Here is a 23015-nt window from a genome sequence, read left to right on the forward strand (position 1 = left end):
TCACGCCCACGGACCGTTGGCTGAACAATCAGTCTGCACTTGGAAGGTTTGGTGGCTACGCGAGACTACAAGAATGAGTGAACCAGACATATCGCATATCCCAAAGGTAACGAATCCAAAGATTATAGAAATTTAAGTCTATACAACTCTGCATTGGTCATATTAGAAAATATGTAATTCAAAATTTAATCAGAACATTTAACTTAGCCTATACCCGGATAAGTTAGTTCACTCCAAAAAAAAAAAAAAGTTTTACTCACCGTCATCTTATATATAGTAGGCAATATCACTTAAGCGTTGTATTTCAAGTGTACTTTTGTGTGAGGAACAGACAGAAATAAAGCTGGCATCACGCTTGCGTTTACGTTCAGAAATGGCGGGGTTGACGTAAGTTATAGTGACGCCATAACAACATGGCTCGCCTGAGGTGAAGTGAAATTTATCTTTAAGTGTTAGAGCAGCGCCATGACAGGTGTGAAAGTGAGGCTGTGAGGGATACACTTATGTTTTTCCTATGGCATCCGCAGTAAAAAGCTGTATAAAGCTCTTAGATCACTTGTAAATTTCCACAGCTTAGTCTCTTGAAGTTATCTTGGAAATATATTTGGCTGTGTTTGGTCGGCAGAACAAACAATCCAAAACACATTAACAGTAACGTTATAAAGACTCTAATCTATTCCTCACAGGCTCGGTTTTATTCCTTCTCAAATTAAACATGGTGCTGCTGTCAATAAGGTCCATAACTTGGTCTTTTTACCCACTTGAATCCATCAAATGGCTTCAGAAGACTTGAAATATAACACACACACCATTCTGACTTTGAGAATCAGAACAGGTGACATATTTATGCAGGTTTTATGCAGGTATCCATCTTATTAACTTCTTTAAAATTGCATATTGCTTTTGGTATAACGTTACTGAGAATGTTATGTGTGGATGTAAATTCATCTGATTCACAGGTGATGGGTGCAGATTAGTCTATGAATGAGTGAACTGGTTGATTGAGGTCTTGGAGTGTCCACTAGATGGTGAAAGATCCTTTAGGTAAGTAACAATTACAAATTTATTGACAACTTGTACCTGTTTTGAGGCTGTGAACTGAAGTTCATGTTTTGGGTCCTGGTTAAAAAGTGTACTTCTGAGGATGTGGAGTGAAAATTGCATGTTTACACCTATAGAAACTACATGCATAATTCATGTTTTGTCTGAATTGAGAGTAAAAAACCCTGAAACTTAGCATAAAACATTAACATTCAAATCTTGTAGCTCAAACAGTACAGTGACAAAATTATTTTTAAATGAAAATGTACTGCCTGTTGCTTAGCAACTGGAAAACCAGCCCTTCATACCTGCCAAGTTTGGCAAGTTTCCACTGAAAGAACTAAATTATTTAATTTAGAGTAATGATAAGCACTTGTTGGTCTTGCACAACTCCCAGGGCATCTTCTGGTGCAATCAATAACAACGTAATTGAGCAAAACCCCATTATCTTTCTAAATAACTTTATCTACTTTGCACACAGGGGTCTGGGGTGAATGTGGCTGGCTTAATAGTTAATTGAAAGTGTGTCCAATGCTTTACAGTGGATGAAACATCTTTAGCACCATTTAGATAGAATTAGTTTGCTAAATTATTTCATCAACTGATTCAGATGTGACTTCTGTCATTTTTACTAGAGATGCAGCTATAACACTTTTGTAGGCCGATTCCGATTTTTCAGAGTTTTTCCTGCCGATACCGATTTTAGCCGATTCCGATTTCATTTTTTCTAACCGCTTTACAGCACACACAAATATTTATTTTCTCTCTTTTCTTTAGTAGAAGATTTTACATCTTGCATAGAACATTTTTGAACAGTAATCGCTATAAAATAGGACTATATAAATTACTCCTGGTGTGGGAAATTCACATCTAAATTGCAGTGTTCCTTCTTTTCACATCCTATATCCAACTAAAAAATGTGTTCATTTCAAAAAGAAATACACACCAGTTTAAAACACACCAGAGACACATACAACGTCTGTGCATTTTGGGCACTTTTGTGTGAAATCATATTTATTTTGTCCATCAAAAGTGTGCTTTCACTTTATTTGAGCGTGAGCAGTGCAGCATAAATAGACTCTGTGCTGAAATCCGCGCTTCACCCCCTGCTCCCGGTGTGAATGCTCACATTGATTTACATGCACGCCAGAAATAATACGCGCTGCTCACGTTTGCGGTGTGAAACGGACGTAATTCACAAGGTTTCCTACATGTGCGTTCCGTGTGCATGTGTGATGCTGATGTGGCGTGATGTTAATCATGCGGCACCGAGAGCATTTGGCCGATCACGACACGTTGATCAATCGGTGCATCTCTAATTTTTACTAAGGTGTCTGTTGTTATAAATTTACATTAGCACAAATGACAACATTTTATGTGTTATTACGGGAATAAAAGGTGAGGATCAAACCTGATGCTGCTACCACAGTGGCCTTTCTGATCAAAATCTCTATTGATTTTAGTTTTTTATTAAAATAAAAACTGTAAAAAAGTGATTTTTCGAAGTTGAAAATAAAACCAAAGGTCGTTGGAGTAGGTTTTACAAGCAAATACTATTTTAGTCTTTACTTCAAAATTTAACGTTTAATTCAATGTTACATGCTGTTTCTTTCTTAGCAATTTTTGAGTAAAAATGATTTCTATACCAATTTATTTTCAGTTTTCGTTTTACACAGAAAGGTGTCAAACATCTAAATCCATAAAGATTATGCAGCGTGAAAGTTAACTTTAAAAACACTGTAAAACAAGTGTAGAGTCAATATACATGTTTAATGCTTAGGCTATACACGCTTCTTTTGTTATGGCATTGATTTCCCCACCCCTGCCCATGATTTGAGAAAGGGGAAAAATACGGAAGACAACTACAGCAGTTGTACACTGGACAATCGTTTTTCTTTATTTTTTGTTTCAGTTCATAATATCTGTTTGTTGGGGTTTTTCTTTTTTCATTTTTCATTTCAACTTAAAATTTTGACACACTTATAAAAGACAGCATCTGCATAGAGTTCTCATCTTAAAGATCCATGGAGAAAAGAGGGAGAGAGAGAGAGATTCTGAGAGAAGGGAGGAAGATAGCAAAGGGTTTAAGGGAGGAGAGGAATACTGGTACGCCACACTAACCAAACAGAACAGCAAACAGTATTACAAGAGAGAGAGGGGGGAGAGAGGGACAGTTAGGTTGTTTGTTTGTATCTTTTTCCTTTTTTTTACAATACAGTACACACATACACACACAGAAAATAAAAGACAGAAGTTGCAATTCCAGTCAAAGTTGCAGAAATCGATTTCATTTCTTCCTTCCCATCCTTGGTGCCCATCTCATTGTGGTTTCTGCCCTGAATTCACGTTCAACTTAGATCCTAGTGGGGTGAGAAGACAGTCGGCGACACATAAAACGATGGCTGGGACCACGGTTAGTGGCTGTTGTTTCCCTCAACTCCCGTAATAATATTGAAGTCGGGGTTCTTTCGTGCTTTCAAATGTGAGTGTGAGAAAGCCCTTTTCTTTGTATTGCACAGATGAGTGTGTTTCTGTTTGTTTCAAGCATTATTGTTTCTAACTGCACTTTTAAACTTCCATTTACATTGACTTCTTTTGTTCAAGACCGGAGCCTACCCCGTGTTACGTTTAGCTTTTGAACTTCAGCCATGCTACAGTTTATGCATGCAAGGTTTTCTAACCGACACTTGTTGTGAAAGCGTCCAAACATATACCATGAAAATGTCACTATTTGTTAAAAATTGGACATTGCCAATATGGTGGACCTCTGCAAGAAAAGCAGTCAAGTTGCATGGAAGCTACAGATGGTGTGCATTTGACCTGTGTAGATGGAGGGAAGCACTTTTTTTTTTCCCCCAGAGCTGAACCCGCTTACGGCTCTCTGAGGTAACACAACAACATATTGTACTGATTCTTTTGTTAAAGCGTTGCTCGACTTTTCTTCGTTATAGACATCACTGGTTTTCGACAAGCGAGCAGTCAGTAGCAAAGCACTGCGACCAGGGCAAAGAACAAGAAAATCAATCAACCTCACAACTTTGACAGGAACTATTTTAGTAGTTTTATACATGGACATGCAAATCATTTTTTCTCTCTTTGAAATATTTACAATAATTACAAGACAAAGATTCAGTTCAGATTGACAAAATCGCGAGCATTCAATATTACTACTAATATAACACAACTTCTCGGGATTTTTAAATCATTGTAGTTATATAATTCATCACATTTGATAATGGTATAATTCAATTATGTCATCCTTATCCAGTCATCTTCCCGTTCTAATTAGAATAGTGTTTTTCATCACATCATTACAGGCCGTCCTCTGTAATTGATGATCATTTCGCTGAAATCACAGTTTGAGCACCATCTCCACAAACTGTTTCCTCGTTCTAAATCTAACACTGAAACAAGAATACTTGTATAAAGTTTAATGGGAATATACATCAAAGGAATGACACAAAAGAGGATGAAATTAAGGAGGATCATGGCTGGGGCTGTTGAGAAAAAATCACAATCGCAGGTCTTGGGTACTCAATAGCCGTGGACCGAGAAGTCATATCCGTTAACGTCAAAGTCTTTGAGAGCTGTCAGTCAGGTGCTTTGCATCTCATAGACGGCTAAAGCACATGTGGAAACTAAGCAGCGGGCATTACAATACACAAAGCAGTCTACGTAGCTGAGACGGCTTCGTTGATCATGGCGGGAGCGTTCTAGCTTTGTTGCGTCACCGCTCGCTCGCCATGCAGATTGGGCGTGAGGGTTTTTTCTTCCCCTGCAGTGATGAGGCACTCAACAACCCCAACCAAAAAATACTATTATGCAGTTAAACTCTAAAAGGTACATCATTATTTTTTTTATATATATATTTATATATATATATATAAGTAGTTTGTAATTTTCACCCATTTACAAAATGCCTTCTCAATGTGCTGTGTTATGCCAGTGCTGTCTGGTCATATCAGTGTCTGTGTGACGAACATCCAAAAACAGCGTTGAAAAATGAAAATAAGACAACTGAGAAAACTTTCATCCAGATCTGTGCCCATGTTAGTATACAGTTTTTTTTTTTTATTTCATTTTTTTTAACCAGAGCTGATCTAATGTCTACGTCTAATGTATTGCCAGCACAGAGGAAGCAATGCAAGTGAGCTGAACAAGGGGTAAATGGCAACATAAACAGCATCATTGAGGGGAGAAATAAAAAAACAACAACATACAGTACACACAACATATTTGTTTTGTACGTAGCTGTTTTTGGAGAAAGTGCTTTAAAAGGAACAAGCTTGTGTAGTATACATTTTACATATTGTTCAGAATGAATATAAATCAATCAACCTTTATATTGAGAACCTTGTCGCTGAAAGAAGTGGAATTGAAATGTATACGCAAGAAAGTTCACAAGATTTACGGGTGGGGAGGACTACACAATACAGTTGACTGTAACATTGTGCTCTGTACTCGCATAACGCTTTGGCTTTTTAGTCTTATTACTTTTCTTAACATTTGAATAAAGTCGGCACAAAACTGGAGCGCTAGAGCTGCATACCATAGACCGGCAGACCAGAGAAAGACCCTCGCGCCCGACGCCAGTTAGCGTTGCGGTGCGACCGAGGGCTCCAACAGCAAACGAGCACACACACATCCACACACACAAATGCTCATGCTCACTTATACAGCAACGTGTACGTAAAAAAGGAAAAAATGCCGAAGGGACAGGGCACGCATACATGGCCTTTTGAGTTGCACAATTCGACACCGCAGCACACGACTCACAATAAAGAATAGTCTTACGAAAGAATTCACATATCATCACCAGTTAAGCACAACAATCAAGTTTGGGAACACATCAGGGGAAGGGGAAATGAACAAGATGCGCAAAAAAAATGATTCGTACCCAGAGTGTTTCCGGAGGGCGAGGGGGGCAATACGTCGGTTTACACTATGGACGTGGTTTAAGAACATAATACCTGACAACAAACAGATTTTGTACTCATGTGCACATCCACAGGGAACACATTCATGGGGACCACGGTAAAACTCCAGCATCGTCAGGGTCATGAGAAATATTAAATGGAGACAATCCCCCCCATCCCACCCCCCCTTCCAACCCTTAGAGATTCATAATAAATAATCATAAATAAATAAAAATCAAATAAACATATTAACAAAACGGAAAAATGTGGCGGCATAAGACAGTTTTCTTTGATTGTAAAGTGCACACATGATCGAGAGCCATGCAAACTAACAAAGCGAAAGTTGCATGCGTTAACAAATAAGGGCCTTCCAGCTATATCGTCTACTAAAAACAACACCGACATACATATTTACCTCATTTTACCATACATGTAAGTGATTCGACACTAAATACACAGAAGTTTGAAAGAAAACATGCTGGACGTTACTGGAATGATTAAAGCAAAATAGTCCCGGCCCTCTGCCTCAGGCTTTCTTAAAAGGTGTACAGTGTATATCCCCAAAAACGTTCCTGTTCCCTACTACTTCGCGTAAGGTAGGTAAAGGGGTGGCGGGACGGGGTGGGGGGGGGGGGCTCCTGTTATATATTCTATGATAAGCAGTACATGGACAAGTCCGTATTGAGAAAAGGAGTGCACTTTGAGAGTTCTGTAACGTCATGAACATGAGGGTGAGGGCGTCCTAAGAGTGCGACGAATCTGAATCAAGCCAAGAGGGATTCTGTATCAACAAAAGCAAAAAACAGAGCTAAAGTTTGGTTTTAAATTTTAGCCCTTGAATTTAAAACGAGCAGTACATAATTTACCAAGCTGGCACGTTCTGTCCGCAAAGAAAAGGATGCAAAGAATTAATGATGGGGGAAAAAAAAAAAATCTTTGGACAAAATCAAAAAGTCTTAGTCTAAGCTAGCGTTATCTTGACTCTCTGGCGTTCAGAGCTGGATTTGAGCTGTTTCGTATAAAGTTTGTGAAAATTAGTCGCTGCATAATAAGTGCCCCACAAGTTTCTTCAACCGAACTGAAGAATGCGTCTACACGTGAATATTTAGTCAAGAGCGCGTCTCATTGTTTCAGATATGTAAAATTTTATAAGATCCAACTATCATGTCCTAGTATTTTATTTTATTAGGCTCTCTTCATTAACTAGCACCAAGGTGAGAAACGTCAAACTCCCAAATCGATCCTTCAAAACCAAAATGGTCCCGTTCAAGCCTATCCTTTACATCATAACATAAAATATATATGCAATTCATTTATCAAGGCAAATAAAAAATGCAAAACTAGCGATTAACCGAAAAATAAGGATTATTAGTTTCAGCAGACCTAACCACCCTCCAAAAGATAATATTTAGGTTAGGTGTTGTTTCAAGTATTGACATTTTCTTTTCTCAGAATCATTCCATAGGTTGCCATGAATTAATTCAAAAAGTGGGGGGAAATCTAAACTGCATAGTTCAACAGTTTGCCGCCCTATCGATCTCAGCTTTCTATACGTTAAAATGAAATGTCTGTTACTTCACTGCCTACTGTCTACAGTACAGCAACTGAAGTCAAAAGAAAGCATTGCTGATATGACTTCCTCTCACAATTCACAATGATGTGTGCTTCTTAGTTCTTTTTTCTTCCTTTACAGTTGCCCACAGTAAAACTATTAAGACTGAAATTCAGCTATGAGGTTGACGGTGCTTTTAATCTATAGCACTCCATCAGTAATGAGCTAATATGGTAAAAAAAAAAAAACGAGATTTCATCTGAATGCAAGCAACCACTCGGAACGTTAGGCCATTGAAATCGGACTAGTAGACTACTGTCTATAACATCTATGCAGTCAGTTGGTTAGTATTCGTAATGCTAGTATGGTTTGCCAAACACCTTGTTCTGCCGGAACGTAAAACAATTTAGCAGTTGCTGGCACTGTTCTGGAGGCCCCCCCAAAAATGAAAGCAACACTGAAAAAAAAAAAAAAAAACAAACAAAAAAAAAAGTTGAGTTTTATTCCTTTACAGGTAGTAACCCATGTGCTGCTTTTATGTTCAATACATTTACATGTACAGTTTGTAAATATTATGTGTATTTGAACCCACTTTTATATATTTTAAATCAGCTAGTATGTAACATCTCCTTTTATTTATTTATTTTTTGATTGGTTGATTTTTGAATATTCGATTTTTAACCCTACCCAACCCCCGTTTTTTTGACAGTTTCCTTATCTCGTGTTTAAGTGGATAAAACACTCAGCTTTCCAAGTGTTTGTCTTTCTTCATGTCGTTTAGAAGCCCAGGGTTCCTCCGATAGTGGATGCTAAAACCACTCCCAAAATTACACAGCAGATGATGATCATGATCTTCTTCTGCAGAGGGCGAAAAAGGAGAAAGAAAGAAAGATGTGTAATTAAACAGCCAACAGATCAACAATCATTTGGTTTGTTCATCTAGCTACTCTATTACTCGATTGTGCAGTAATACACAGCTAATCTAAGTAGCATCACCTCATCTTAACCACACTTTAAATCATTACAATGAAACCATGAACAATTAAGCCATTACCAAAGTAAATCATTAAATTAATTAAAAGTTAATTCAATTATTGATGAAAGGACCCACTCTGGGACATTGACCCTTTGAATACTGAATGTATTAAACATTGATTGCATTTGAGAAGGTGGTGATTAGATATCGCCTAACTGTAAAGGCTAAATACAGTCCTAACATCATTCTAAACTTTGGAATCTCCAAAGCTGTAAATAAGCTGTAAATATATTGTGCCAAGGGACTAAATACATTTAGTTGACAGAGTTAACTTGGTTGGACATGAAATCAACATGAAAACTTGAAGCAAATAAACATTTACTTTCCAGCTTTTTCTTGTGATCAACTGACTGACATGTAAAGGGACCAATCAATGTTTTTCTTTTTTGTTTAATTTATAGACCAATATATGTATATGAAAAATACATATACATTATATATGATGTGAAAAAAATGAATTTTCCAAATTAAGACAAACACAAAACAAGTGTCCAAAATAGAGTCCGACCGATAAAGGATTTTGAAGGCTGATACCGATACAAATATTTGTTGGTTGTAAAATCCGATTTTTTATTTTATTTTTATTAGAAATTTGTAGTTATTTATGACTTTTAACTAAAATAATAACTCCTAACTATTCAACTCCAACACTCATGACATGGTTAAAGCGTGTTTTGTCTATTTTTACTTTATTTTTGAAATTAATTTATTGGCCATTATAACTGCAGATACCGATAGTTTGGAAAATGCCTAATATCGGCCTGCTGATAAATCGGTCTGGCCCAATCCAAAACTTGGATGAGGCATGCTACCCTGGTTTGATGAAATTCATTGGCTTTCAAAAACCAAAAATATTTATTTTTAACAATTACTGGCTTTTATTGCCAATCAGATTTGACCTGCAATAGCTGTCTGGGGATTTGCGACCCCTTGTCTTAGAAGTTGCACTTATGTTATCATTGAAAGCTGCAATGTGCATGGTTTAATCTGAATGATTTTATCATTTGTTTATTTAATTACTATCCTTAATTGATTTGATTATTAGCTGCAAATAACTGTAGATCAATCAATCATTGACCCTTCTAATCCAGGCATTTCTGAAGCTCTGCTAAGTGAATAAACGTAAAGATTATGTTTCACCAGATCTGCAATTTGACCCATCAGAATTCATACAAGTAGGTGGCATATCACCAAGAGTCTGCAGCCTTTAGTTTAGACCACTGCAGTGGACGTTAGCCAGCAAAACTGCAGCAAAAAACCTGTGAGAAGACAGTATCTGCTGAGAACCAATGAGTGCCAAAGAAAGGAGCATTATAGTTTTTCTTTGGATGGTTTAAGTGGTTTAGGAATAATTTCAAAATGCTCTTCTATTATTCATTTTTGTACATGACAGCTTAGGACTGAGCCTACGTTCTCTAGAAAGCATGAATCATTGAACACAAAGGGCATAATATTGAACGACGTCAGGTGTAACTGCTGAGTGTTTTACCTTGCGTGCCTGACTCTGGTATTTGACAGCCTTCTTGGTGTCAGAAACTGCTCTCTCTACATAGTCCACTGAGTGTTCCACGTTATACTCAATTCTGTCAATCATCTCGCCCTGTGAATGACAAAAATAGGCACTTCAAAAAAACAATATCCACACACACACACACACGACAATCACTGTGTCCAATGCTAAAATCGGAAGACTTGAAAGTTAAGATTCGCTTAAACGCTTCCCGGTGGATGACTGAGTGCACCTCTACGCCCTTGCTATAGAATGCCATCATGTTAAAGTACAGGGATAATGTTGCATAAAAAATTTCCACTGTTCTTGGTCGCATGGAAATATATTGCTGTGAATTACATTTGAAAGCATCAATGTGGAGCTCAACGAAGTCTACTTTTCGTCCAGTCCGTGTTTATATCCAGAATTCAAAAAATCATTGGCCAAGCCTGACAGTGGCCATTATGAATTGTACTAATTGTACTAATTGTACTAAATATAAATATTAGATGGATTTTTTAGTAAATAACAAAATAAAATAGCATATAAATAAAACTTAAATGACACTGCATACAGGTTTGGAATGACATAAGGATTAACAAATATAAAATTTCATTCCCAACAGAGGTCCGGATAAAACTTTTTGAATATATATACGGTTATACTGTTTTATTTCCATCGAGGCAGCCAAAGTGCTTCTTACAAGAAAAAAAAAACCCTCTTAAAAAAACCTCAAAATTATCTTGGGACCCAAGAGCCAAAACAGTGATGTCTAAGTATTTATACCAAAAAATAAAAAAAAGTTAATATTTCTCCCAATGGTATGAATATAAAAAGGTTAGATTAGATATTTTAATAGGCTATTTAAAAATAATTATAATTACATTTAGACACCTTTGTGAATGGCACAAAGAAGGCGTTGGGACTGAGAAAACATACTGGGGCTGAAGGGTTTGCCTCTTAAGAAAACTATGGACCATTTTAATATTTTGCTCAAAACAATAAACAACTAAAAATAAACAATGTACATAATCTAATAATCAAAACTCTCATTATGAGGACAAAACAAAGTTAACTAGTAATTTAAATGTTTTTTAATACCATCTCTAAATAATTTCCCAAATTCTAACATTGTTTATTATGAAAAGCTCTTTAAATGCTTATTAATAATGCTAAATATATTTTTAAAAAATGTCTAAAGATGCCACACTTTAACATGTCTCAAAGTGAAATGGTCAGAGTCATCTTAATGATCGATAAAAATAATTGTATTAGCTGCATTCTCGTTTTCTGCAGTGTTTTAGCGAAAGTATCTATTTTGCTGCTCCTTAAACCTTGTCATCTAGCTCTTAATGTGGCGGTTTACATTTTTAGCGAGAGAGAGAGAGAGAGAGAGAGAAGCAACATGCACAGAAAGGGCTTGAATGAAACACTTTTGGTTCTAGATAAAAATATTATAGATATAGCTCAGAAAGATCATTAGCATAAACAACCCTGAGTGCTTGTGGTGTGAACCGCGCTTTTCACTTTAATCTGCATGCCGCAATTATGTCCAGATGGAACCAAACCGCAGTCCGCCATTTTAATAAAGCTGCTTTATGTACAGTACTTTACTAACAACCTTGTGGAAGGGACTTTTGTGACACGATTACATTGGTAGCATTTGATCAAATAGTATTTGGAGCATTTCTGCTCCGACGAAATGCTGGACTCTTGGTTGTACCTGACTCTCCACCAGCATGGCCATGTCCACAAACATGTCGTGCAGCTCACGGATGCTGTTCTCCAACTTAATGATCTCAGTGTGTCGGGTCTCAATCTCATTTAGTGCCTGCTTGGTCATCTGGGAGTCCATTTTGATCTGTTAAACAGAGAATATTAGAAAGGTTAAGTTGCTATTATTCAACATACATTTGCACATTGCTTTTTTGCACATACAGATTGGGTGAAACAGTGAACAAATTATGAAATATGTGAATATGCTTCCATGGAAACCAAATTAATAGTTTCTGTCTCAAATAGCACACTTGATGTTAACTCCCTTGCACGTCTGGGAAGTGTATGAGTAGGGCAGTGGCGAGGCCGCCCATAACTGCTGGACTAGGATCAGTTTTCTATGTAATAGGATATCGGTGAATTGGCAAACGTTTCATTGTTTGAATATCTGTGTTTGCACTTTGGAGAGTGTGTCAAAGGTTTCTATTTACAACGTGTGTGTGCAGTGTTAAGCAATGTTAATTCCAATCGTAGACATGTCTGTTGATTTCTTGAATGCAACGGCCAATCAGAGGTGTTTAAGTCAGAATCCACTCATTGCTCAAAGCCAGGGTTTTTGTTCAGTGCTGAATTCTGCACGTTCGCAAATCCGTCATTATTAAAAAAAAAACAGTGGGGTAGACATTATGTAAAAAGGATAATTATTATTGTGCAGTATAGATTGCTTCATTGATTATAACGCAACTTTGTGAGGTTGCACCTTCGCGATGAACTAAGGGACCACTCTTTGCATGCTTGACCAGCGGCCAGTGATTCGGGAGTGACATCCACTAAATGCATGTTTTTGAGTGATTATTATTGTCATGTATGCATTACATTTTTTCTTTTTCCCCCAAATTATTATTTTCTGTGTCTCATTTGATTGGGTGGACCAAACTCTGGCCACTCTGGCCCTTATATAGCCTCGCCACTGCTGTGGGGTGTCTCATTTACCCTTTTAATTTTAGAAGTTAGTTTTCCTTTAGGGCTGCTTTGCACTTTTGCAAAGCCCACTTCACAGTGGACTATTACCCAACAGATAATATGGCAAGAATGTACATTCAGAGTAGTATCATAAGGGCTCAGGCTGCTATTTGTAACTAGACCTTAGTAAAATTACATTTTAAAGCGCAAGTGTTAAAATTTGACCTGAAATTATGACGTTCATGTAATTTAAAGTCATAGGAAAATTAGTTAGTCATTGATTTCCGACTATTAAACTTACATCATCAGTGAAGATAGCAAGTTTCCCGCTCTCCAACATGTCTTCCAGCTCCTCATTGGTAGTTGTTCTGCCAGCTAATTAAAAATATCAGAAGTACATGGTATCATTATGGTGCATACTGGGTATTTTGATTAGGTTCGAGTTCTTGTATAAGATCAACAGGTAGAAAATGGCGCACAGGTCATGCTTTTGATCCAGTAACACTCTCATAAAAAAGGTACAAAAGCTGTGGCACTGGGGCTGTACCTTTTCAAAAGGTACACTTTTGTACCCAAAGGCTGCATATTGGTAGCTTAGTGGTACATATTATCACCTAAAATGTACATATTAGCACCTGAAATGTACATATTTACACCTAAAATGTCCATATTACCACCTAAAATGTACGTGTTAGCACCTGAAATGTACATATTACTACCTAAAATATACATATTAGGACATAAAATGGACATATTAGCTCCTGAAATGAATATATTAGCACCTAAAATGTACATATTAGCACCTGAAATGTACATATTAGCACCTACAATGTACATATTTACACCTAAAATGTCCATATTACCACCTAAAATGTACGTGTTATCACCTGAAATGTACATATTACTACCTAAAATGTACATATTAGGACATAAAATGGACATATTAGCTCCTGAAATAAATATATATTAGCACCTAAAATGGACATATTAGCACCTGAAATGTACATATTAGCACCTAAAATGGACAAAAGTTTACCTTTTGAAATGGTACAGCCCCAGTGACAGCTTTTGTACCTTTTTTTCTGAGAGTGCATGCTGTATAGCTTTTTTGTTGCTTAAGTTGGTAAGATTTTTGGTGAAAATGTGTGTTCCAGTAATGTGGAGGATGTTTCTCAACTTTTGCATGGGGGCATATGTGTGTCTTAGTAGAACTCACTAATTTCCAGTTGTCTCTGAATGCGGTCCTTGCAGCGGTCCCTGTATTTGGACTGCGTGGTGTTGTACTCCGTCATCACCTCCACAAACTTGCGTGACAGCGTGGAATGCTGTGGGATAAAGGTAGAGATGTTGAGGCTGCACACTCGCTGACAGTAAGCGGCTCAGGATAATAATATTGAGGGCCAAGTGTGACCATTGTGAAAACGGCCCCTGCTTTTGCTGCAGTTTGAGAGATTACGGCACACATTCTGTTTCTGAACAGCAGATGGCGCCAAGGAAGGTTTTTGACAGAGATGCTCAGAGGGAGGGCAGAGTTCACAGGAAGTATGTCAGTCTCTGAGCTCACTTGACACCCTGAAGGTCAGATTGCGTGTTTTGTTTTTTTAGAAAACAAAGTAAAGAAGATATGTTTTTTATTATAAATTTACTAATTGTGCAAGCTAAATTCTATATCCACAAATGCAAATATATAAAACAAAAACCGGCATTTAAACATTTTTATTGTGATATGTTATCATATATAAAATTAATTAGTGGTTCTTTGAACAAAAAGGCTATGAAAACGAGAAATATTTGTATTACTTACAATTTGTTTGAATGTATGTGATACCCCCTGGCAAGGGTAATATTAATGTTGTATGCTTTGTATACTTTGTATGCTGTTGTTTTCATTTGCAATAAAAAAAAAAAAAAAAAAAAAAAAATGAAGGTCAGATTGCTTCCCTTTTAGAAAAACTATTTTACATAATAAAAAAAGTCCCGGTCCCACTTTATATTAAGTGACTTTAAGTATTATGTACTTACATTGAAACAAATAATTTGATACAATGGACTTATTGTGTACATACATGTTTTACATTGTACTTATATTTTAAAAATACCACAGCTGTAACTAATTTATGTAATTACATCTGTGATTACACAGCTGACCCTAACCTTACCCGTATCACACCTCAATAGCAGCAAAAGTGTTTTACAATACAACATGAGCACAATAAGTACATTGTACATATTTTTAAAGCCACTTAATAATGTGGACCAAAAAAGTTTTAAAAGTCTTAAACATCCCCTGAACCCTTCCTTTAAAATTATTCCCAAGTGAAAGACACAATGCATGTATTTTTATGTAGAATTTGATGGACATTATTCATAAAGAATGATAAGCCTGATATCAGTTCATTTAACATTAAACAAATGTTAATCCGTAAAAGTAATATTCTAAGATTATTTATTATTTGAATACTGAATATTAGAATAAGTTGTGACGTTGCTTGACTGTAGACCAATAATAAATTCTTAAGTTCTTCCTTGTCAGTTATTTTGCACATTACATTGATTTGACTGAATAGACTGAATGATTATTGTTAGATTGCAAATAATGTTTTGACAAGCATTTAGAATATTACAATGGTGTTTGTCATTATTTTTATACCTGTGTCTTGCGGATCCGCAAATCTGCAGATGATCTGTTCAACCCCTCCTCTTGCTCGATACTTTGTTCGATTGCTGTGGAATAGAGAAATGAACTGAATGTGATAAATTGATGTAAAACAGCCTTTGCCAAACCCAAGTCTGCACATGCAGTGACCATGATAAATATCGCATATTCAATTTATTTTAATGATTGACATTTCATATAGCAGCTGTCTCACCCTGGTTACCTGGTTACAACAGTTACAGAGGTGGACTACAACACGAAAAGTAATTTGCGAACTGAACTGTTACAATGAAAGTGCATATACACTAGCTGTCAGACAAAGCGGTCCCAGAGTAATAACAAGTCCCTTAATCTCAGAAGAACAATAGATCTCACTGTCCACTTCAGGAGACAATGGGATTCACACTCCATTCAGTTCTAATGGAGCCGGGTGCACCATGTGTCACTGGCTATATCAATGAAAGTGTCGATGAAGTTGCACTGTGGCGTGGGCTATACTTGCATGAAGAAGATTGAAAGGTTTCCAAAGTGATTACTCAGCTGGATTTCCAGATAATGTTGTCTATTCGCGCGCTATGAAGACTCTAAAGTTATAACTTAACTAAAGGTATACCATTTCTAGGCGTGTTCCCCGAACTATACCTTGGGAGGTTGCTTAAAATTTTCCTGTGGTTCCGGTGGTGCTAAATTGGTTAATATCGATGGCTCAAGAATCAAATATTCACTCATGCAGGGGCTGTTTCACTGCGTTATGCGAGAAAGGGTTGTTCTTTAAAAAAGAAACACTTCAGAAATAAAATAGAATAGAAACTTCAGTTGAAATTGCATCAGTACTCATGGGATCTAATCAATGAAAATAAAATAATCCAAATTGCAAACTAAATCCAACCCTGGATATTTTATATAATTTCGAGACGAGTATGCGACCCTGCGACCTCATGACCAAACGTATCATGCCTCAACCCGGCAACACTAATTGGCAGTATGCCTTCACTCGCCTTTCAAAGGGTCATTTATATTATCATAATATTTTACACATAATATATTTGAGAAGAAAGATAGAAAAAGGAGAACTGCCAGCAGCTGAATTTCGGGGCTGAGAGCTCCGTCGAGTTTGTGACCAACAACAAGATCTAAAAGCTGCTGAATTTGTTGTCGCGGCAGGTGAAATTTATTTTGAATCGCAACTTTTGACATGGTAGCCGGGGGACTAAAGTTTTCACAGAATGTAATAGTGGACATAAACAAAGCTTCAGGACACAGGTCATGTACCTCTGGTCGATATCATCTGCTATTGAGAAGAAGAATGAGAATGCTAACTGATACCTCTCTCCAAGTATTTTAAATTGGTGTAATAGTCAATTTTCAATGTTTAATTACACACTCATATTGTCATGGAATTAGTTGCTGAAAATATTATCTTGTTCTTGGGGTGGAGTGTAACTTTTTGTCCTTTCCTGCACGACTTCAGAAGGAGAACACTTCAAAAGAGATTAGTCCAAACTCCTTCTTAAGAATTTTCTTTTGCTTAGCTCCCTTTCCCTCAGGTGGCTGCCTTTTGAATCAAACTTTGACTCCAAATTAGATTTGCCTACGTGAGCATGAACATTTCAGGAGCTTTTAGAGGACCGAACTTCATGTATACTTGAAAATAGACCTGAACCTTTCTAATTTTCTCACGCTAAATTCAAAGAGTCGAAGAACAGTGCAAGAATGTTCACCATCTCAAACTGATCTCAGATCTGTTTCATTGTTAGAGCGAACTGACTGTAAGTTTTCAATATTTTACATAATTGTGTTTTTTCTAAAACAATCATAAAGAAATATGAAAGTGCTAATAAATTAAAAAAAACAAACAAACATTTTTTTTATACCTTTTAATTTAGAGCGCACTTTATTGGCTGTCTTCTTAATGTCAGCTGTGAGGTCCTCCAACTCCTGCTTGGTCTCTGCAGAATAAAAACACAAGGAAATACAAAAGAGAGGTTGTTTAAATGGATATAATGTTGAGTTTTCAAAGTTAAGGGGCACTGGTTGCATTATATAGGGTACAAAGTCATGTGACAAACATTATAGATAGATAGATAGATAGATAGATTTTTATATCTTATTTTATTTTATATATTTTTTATATCTATCTATTTTATATATCTATATATAGACTTTTATATAGAAGATATTTTAACAAAATAGGGTTTATGCTTAATAAATGCAAAAATAACTTTAGTTCAAGATGTATTCTATGAAAAGTTTTCTTATCTTACATAATTTATCCATTGTTTTACTGGAGAACATGACCAAAATACAGATGAACAATCCTGAATTTTGTAGTGCGATGTATATTAGATTTTATGACTTTAACCTTTGAAAATATCGCATTCTCAGGCTATATAAAGTTCTTGTTCTTTAAAGAGAAAAATGAGTGCTCTCTTGTTAAACGGTGGCCGTGTGTATGGACTGCAGGCTGCAGTCATATGTTGATTGATAGTTACTGCAGTGCCATTCACTCCCTGGACACCACCTCAGCCTTTTCAACTCCCACCTACACACTCGCCTTTCCTCTGACTAATCCAATCCCTCGCTGCTTTCTCTCTTTTCTCTCCAGCCATGAGTTTGATGACCATGACATTTCTCCCTCTACGAGTATTAATGCCAATATCAATTTATCATCAGGGATTATATGTGCATTTATTAAGAGGAATAAAGCACTTGCAATTTCATACTCAAATATTTATCATAATATACACAACACATTTATGAGACCACATGTCATAATAAAGAGAAAACACAACTTTTTTTGGAATCTGTCAAAAACCTGTTTTAAAACTAAACATTTTATTGTCATTTATTATGCAAATAACAAATAGAAACAACTAAATAGCTTTTATTAACACAAAATACCCAACAAACTTGATATTCTGCATGGCGTCCTTTGGCTAACAGCTTGCATTCTTGCTGGCGTTGTTTTTATGTACAGTACTTTTTCCACAGTCTCTGTTGTTATTAACTTCCAAATACTAGTTGTTCCCAAATAATTACTTTTACATTTACATTCATTCATTCAGCTGACGCTTTTATTCAAGCAACTAGGGGTTAAGTGTCTTGCTCAGGGACACATTGGTGTCTCGCAGTGGATTCGAACCTGGGTCTCTCACACCAAAGGCTTGTGTCTTATCCACTGCACCACCACCACCCCTTTTGAAGAACCTTTCTTTGAATCCACTAAATCCCAAATTTGTTCAATAGGATTCAAGTCTGGACTTTGACTTGGCCAATTGTAACTAAAGAGACAACATACTGGTGGATTAAACATTACAGAAACATAAAAAATGATTTTGGTAATCACCAATACTGTTACTTTAGAGCGGCTTTGGCATAAACCTTACATTGGGAGGTGGTCTAATAAATTTGTAAAGCACTGTATGTGCAAGTCTGACATTTTTGTATTTTAATATGTACTTCTGTGTTTTGCATAACATATATACATAGTTCAGTCGTGACTCTAACCGAGCGCTGATTGGTTCCTCTAACACTGTGGCGTTAGCCAACCAGACGTACTTCCTAATCCACGTGATGCTGTGCGATTATGAAAACTTCTATTTACCCCTCCTCCTCCCTAAGTGCCACCTGTAGAGATCTGCAATGGAGGTTTTAATGTATTCTTGCAGCAACACATCCTTACAAATATTACAGCCGAACAAATGTATTTTCTTAGCAGCAGCGTAGCCAAAATTAATATGTTCATTCCATGCCCCATGCCAATAAATGTTGGTTAAATAATTCACTACATATGTTGTCAAGATTGAAATACATATATATAGCTTATTACTAAATAGGATTTTAATAAGCTGGATCGAGAATTTAGAAGCCTCACACTTCACAAATCACTCAGCGTCTCCTCCTGGCCATCAATATTGTGGCTCCTGCTGATCCCTTTCAGGGGATGGACGGTGGGCGGCGGGTAGAAGAACGGTGATAAATTATACGTCTATACATTGTGAACATTAATTTATCACTTTGACTGGCGTTTCATAGTAAATACGGGTGATTTTTCAATTAGGGGAACTTTTCTGTTCCCAAGGATGATTGCTTTTTTAGCTTTTAAAGGAGAGATCATAATGTCTTTAAGCTTTTTAATTGAGTGTCCTTAATTACTTTCTCCTCATTTTTAGGAGTGCTGAAAGGTTGAATTTGCCAGAACTGATATATTTGACTCAATTTATTATCTCTTTAGTTAAGTTAATTGATGGTTAGCTTTCGGCAATTTGGTATTATTTTGATTGGCATGTTGATTGACAAAATTCAGTACATATTTTTGTAATAGCCATAGTATATTTATATATGAAAAACACTTTTCAAGCATTTAGAAAAATCTTAACATCTGCATTGAAACGTTATTCCCTTTTTCAGAGAATTACAAACATTCAAAAATACATCAAAATAATTAAAAAGTGATTCACAAGTGTTGGTAATGTACTGTTAAAAAAGATTTAAGTCACTTTAATTTAAAGCTGCACTATGTAAGAAGATTTGCAGTCCCTTTTTATTATTTACTGAGCATGGGGATATGAACAATATAATGGAGGAGGAACAAAATGCTTGATTAGATATTATATCTATTTGAAATTATATTTTAATTTGTACTAACCCCATTTTATTTTTCGTATCTGTGGCTATCTTTGATTGCAGTGTATTGTTTACTCTGACTTCCAAAGTACATACTTTATAATCCAATGTTGGTTTGTGCTATTACACTTTTCTGGTAATAAAAGCCCCGGTGGTTGTTGGTTTGTTTGTTTTGTTTCTGTACATTATATATGATGCTACAGACATGTGATGCACATTGTTGTGGAAGTATTCAAGAAAATGCAATAAAAACAATATTACAAAAAGCTGCACTATTCAACTTTTGAGGACTCTAGCAGTTTATAAACAAAACAGCATTCGTCTTACGGTATAATATTTTAGCCAGAGCTACTTCTCTCTGTCTATGTCTATGACGTGTCATGCAGGTACTGGGCTACTCTGCGGCAGTGTCGACCCAACCGCTCTAAAAAGTCAGAATATAAACACTTATAATAGGCGTACCATAGTGATTCAGGACACGGTTTGGAAAATGGATTCATGATGTACTCGCTCATAATATAAATGTTGTACATTTTGAACACAAAAAAGTTACATAGAGCAGCTTTAGAAAAACAAAACAGTATAAAAAAGCACTTAAAAAGTAATGCTGTCCTGTAAAACAAATGATCTGTTTAGTCACTCGTGTCCGTTAAAGTGCTGTAGTCAGGGTGTGGCCAGTTTCCCTGTTCATCGATTTGACAAAAGTGTAATGTATCTCCTGTCACTGAGTTCGCATCACAATATTTGCACACCGCTACACCATTGTTGTCCATACAGACAGCTAAATGCAGTCCTGCTCTTTCCTGTTCTAAACAAGCCATTGTCTCACGTCAGCTTTTTTTTCTCATGTGGTCGAGAGATCGATTTGACCGACGAGAATGTTTCTTGACACACCCACTGTTTAACATGACATCTAACCAGCATTTTAATAGATCTTGAACGTGATTTTATTTATATCGGTTTGCAGTTTGCAGTCCAAAAATTTGCAAAAGCAAACCTGTTGCAGAAACATGAGATTTAGGATTTCTGCTAAAATTTCATTCATAGAGATATACAAAAATAAATCTACCCCTGCATGTTTGTTTATTAAATATTTTTCACAAATTATTTTACAAACTATTATTATTTTTTTTTCTCAATTGCCTTTTTGTGGAAAAAAAAAAGCTCTACAGGTCTGGCTCCGTCTATTAATGACTGACTTTTATGATCTCTTGTCAGCTAATGTTTATCTAATAATATGAATTTCTGATATTTTTGATATAGTTAAACTACATAAACCTGAATTATTTGTAGCATATGGTGTTTGTTGATGTCTACTTAAAAAAAAAAAAGATTATGTAATTTCAGCAGGTTTTTTTATTATTATTATTTTTAGCCACATATTACCGCCTACTGCAAAATGCATTTAGCAAAACATTCTAGCAAATAAGTGAGCACTCACTTATTTTTGTTTTAGAATACTGAACATCCAACAAAATCCATCCAGACCACCAAAAGTCCTCAACCCCCATGGATTGGCAGTATAGAAAAGCTAACCGTCCAATTTATCATCACCCCTCAGCTAAGTAAACTACGCACAGCTCATTTTTACTTGCTAACGTCACTCACCTGCAGGGCAACATGGAGAACTTTTAGGGGCAGGAGTTCATTATGTATTATTCTGATGGCTAATTTAGTCATTTAAGCTGATTGGGTGAATTAATAAACTAGGGCAAAGAGGTAACCATTAGTCACCCGTAGAGCCAACAGAGGTTAACGTTTTTGCTCAAGGTCACATTTGCTGAATTTAAAAGAGAGGGATTCGCTCATCTTTTATCAGCTGGCTTTTCACAAACGTTGCACATTTAGCTTTGTACAGTAGCACATACACAAAAATGTTATGTAAAAGCAGGGTGACCTCAGTAAAAGGATAATAAAAAAATCCATGAAATGCTTTGGTTTTGTGGTGGGGGTTTATTAATGGAGAACTTGGGCTGCTAACATAGATGTTGTGGATTAGCTTCTGGAAGCACTGACCTAAAAATGTTACTGAGATCACAATAACCCTGTATTACTGAGGGCGAGGGGATGGTATTACAGTCTTGGTTAAAGATCTAAGCAAGAAAACGTTGGTTTGATCCCAAATTGACGTGACCCACAAACTTGTCAGTGACTGAGATCATATTCCTGTCATTATATTAGGAGTAAGATATTTTGGATAAAAGGCATCTGCTAAATGAGAAATAACAGTCTTCCTGTGACTAAATTCAAAGGCTTCTGCTGTAAGAAATGGGCATTGGGCCTCAAATTCTTCTATACTGTACATGTTATGCAGAATTAATAACATTACAATCTCAATAACTTACAAAAACAACACACACACCACGACTGAAACGGAAGGAGAATAATGCAAGGAAAACAACTTAAAATTGCCTTAAGATTGCTTATCATGTCATATACTCATTCTCAAGTCATTTCCCTGTATAATTTAGCATATACATCTTTTTCCATAAATAACAGGAGATGGTGATTTACACAACCAAAAAGGACAAAAAAATGTATAATAGTCGGTCCATATGAAATGATTCCTTTTGGTCATTTTTGGAACATAAATCGCCATCTACTTTTGTATGAAAAAGTCATCCTAACATCTTGGAACGACATGAGCGTGAGTACATAATGACAAAATTTTCATTTGGGTGCACTGTTCCTTTAAGAGTTAGTTTATTAAATATGTTCTCCACCTCTCCTCAGGTTTCCGGGTACACACTGACACAGATATCGAGACAGACACTCAACTTCCACAGGTTCTCTTCATCCTTCATGCAGCGTGGTGAAAACAGACAGGAGGGGGGGAAGCAAAAGAAAAGAGAACAGGGAAAAAAAGAAAGAAAATAATGTTCTTATACATGCATGCAACAACTTAACAGAAACAAAGAAACCATGCATTGAAACCAAAGCGAATCACATGCAGTCGAATGTAAGAAACTGAAACAAAACTGCCAGACACAGTGAGACGTCATCTATTAAAGATTCATCTA

At 36.3% G+C, this 23015-nt stretch overlaps 2 protein-coding genes across 8 annotated transcripts in view; one reads left to right on the plus strand and one right to left on the minus strand.

The window, feature by feature from the left end:
- The first annotated feature begins 25 nt into the window (after window positions 1-25).
- The window catches only part of LOC120485597 (uncharacterized), a 78384-nt gene continuing 55394 nt past the window's right edge, over window positions 26-23015 (plus strand). For 2 of the 7 annotated variants that reach the window (XM_089122681.1, XM_089122688.1), the window contains exons 1-2: window positions 26-106; window positions 960-1044. In XM_089122681.1, the coding sequence (XP_088978807.1) occupies window positions 1026-1044 (19 nt within the window). In that variant the 5' untranslated portion in view covers window positions 26-106; window positions 960-1025. The remainder of the gene's footprint in view (window positions 107-959; window positions 1045-23015) is intronic. The other 5 variants (XM_089122682.1, XM_089122683.1, XM_089122684.1 and 2 more) reach the window with 4 other exon arrangements.
- Window positions 2913-23015, minus strand: part of stx1b (syntaxin 1B) — a 45298-nt gene continuing 25195 nt past the window's right edge. The window contains exons 4-10 of the mRNA XM_039681416.2: window positions 17244-17318; window positions 15364-15437; window positions 13930-14038; window positions 13015-13088; window positions 11758-11895; window positions 10035-10145; window positions 2913-8367 (exon numbers count right to left, since the gene is read on the minus strand). Coding sequence (XP_039537350.1) covers window positions 8287-8367; window positions 10035-10145; window positions 11758-11895; window positions 13015-13088; window positions 13930-14038; window positions 15364-15437; window positions 17244-17318 — 662 coding nt within the window. The 3' untranslated portion in view covers window positions 2913-8286. The remainder of the gene's footprint in view (window positions 8368-10034; window positions 10146-11757; window positions 11896-13014; window positions 13089-13929; window positions 14039-15363; window positions 15438-17243; window positions 17319-23015) is intronic.

This window comes from Pimephales promelas, chromosome 18, assembly GCF_988280905.1.
Source record: "Pimephales promelas chromosome 18, fPimPro1.hap1.1, whole genome shotgun sequence".
Classification (NCBI taxonomy): domain Eukaryota; kingdom Metazoa; phylum Chordata; class Actinopteri; order Cypriniformes; family Leuciscidae; genus Pimephales; species Pimephales promelas.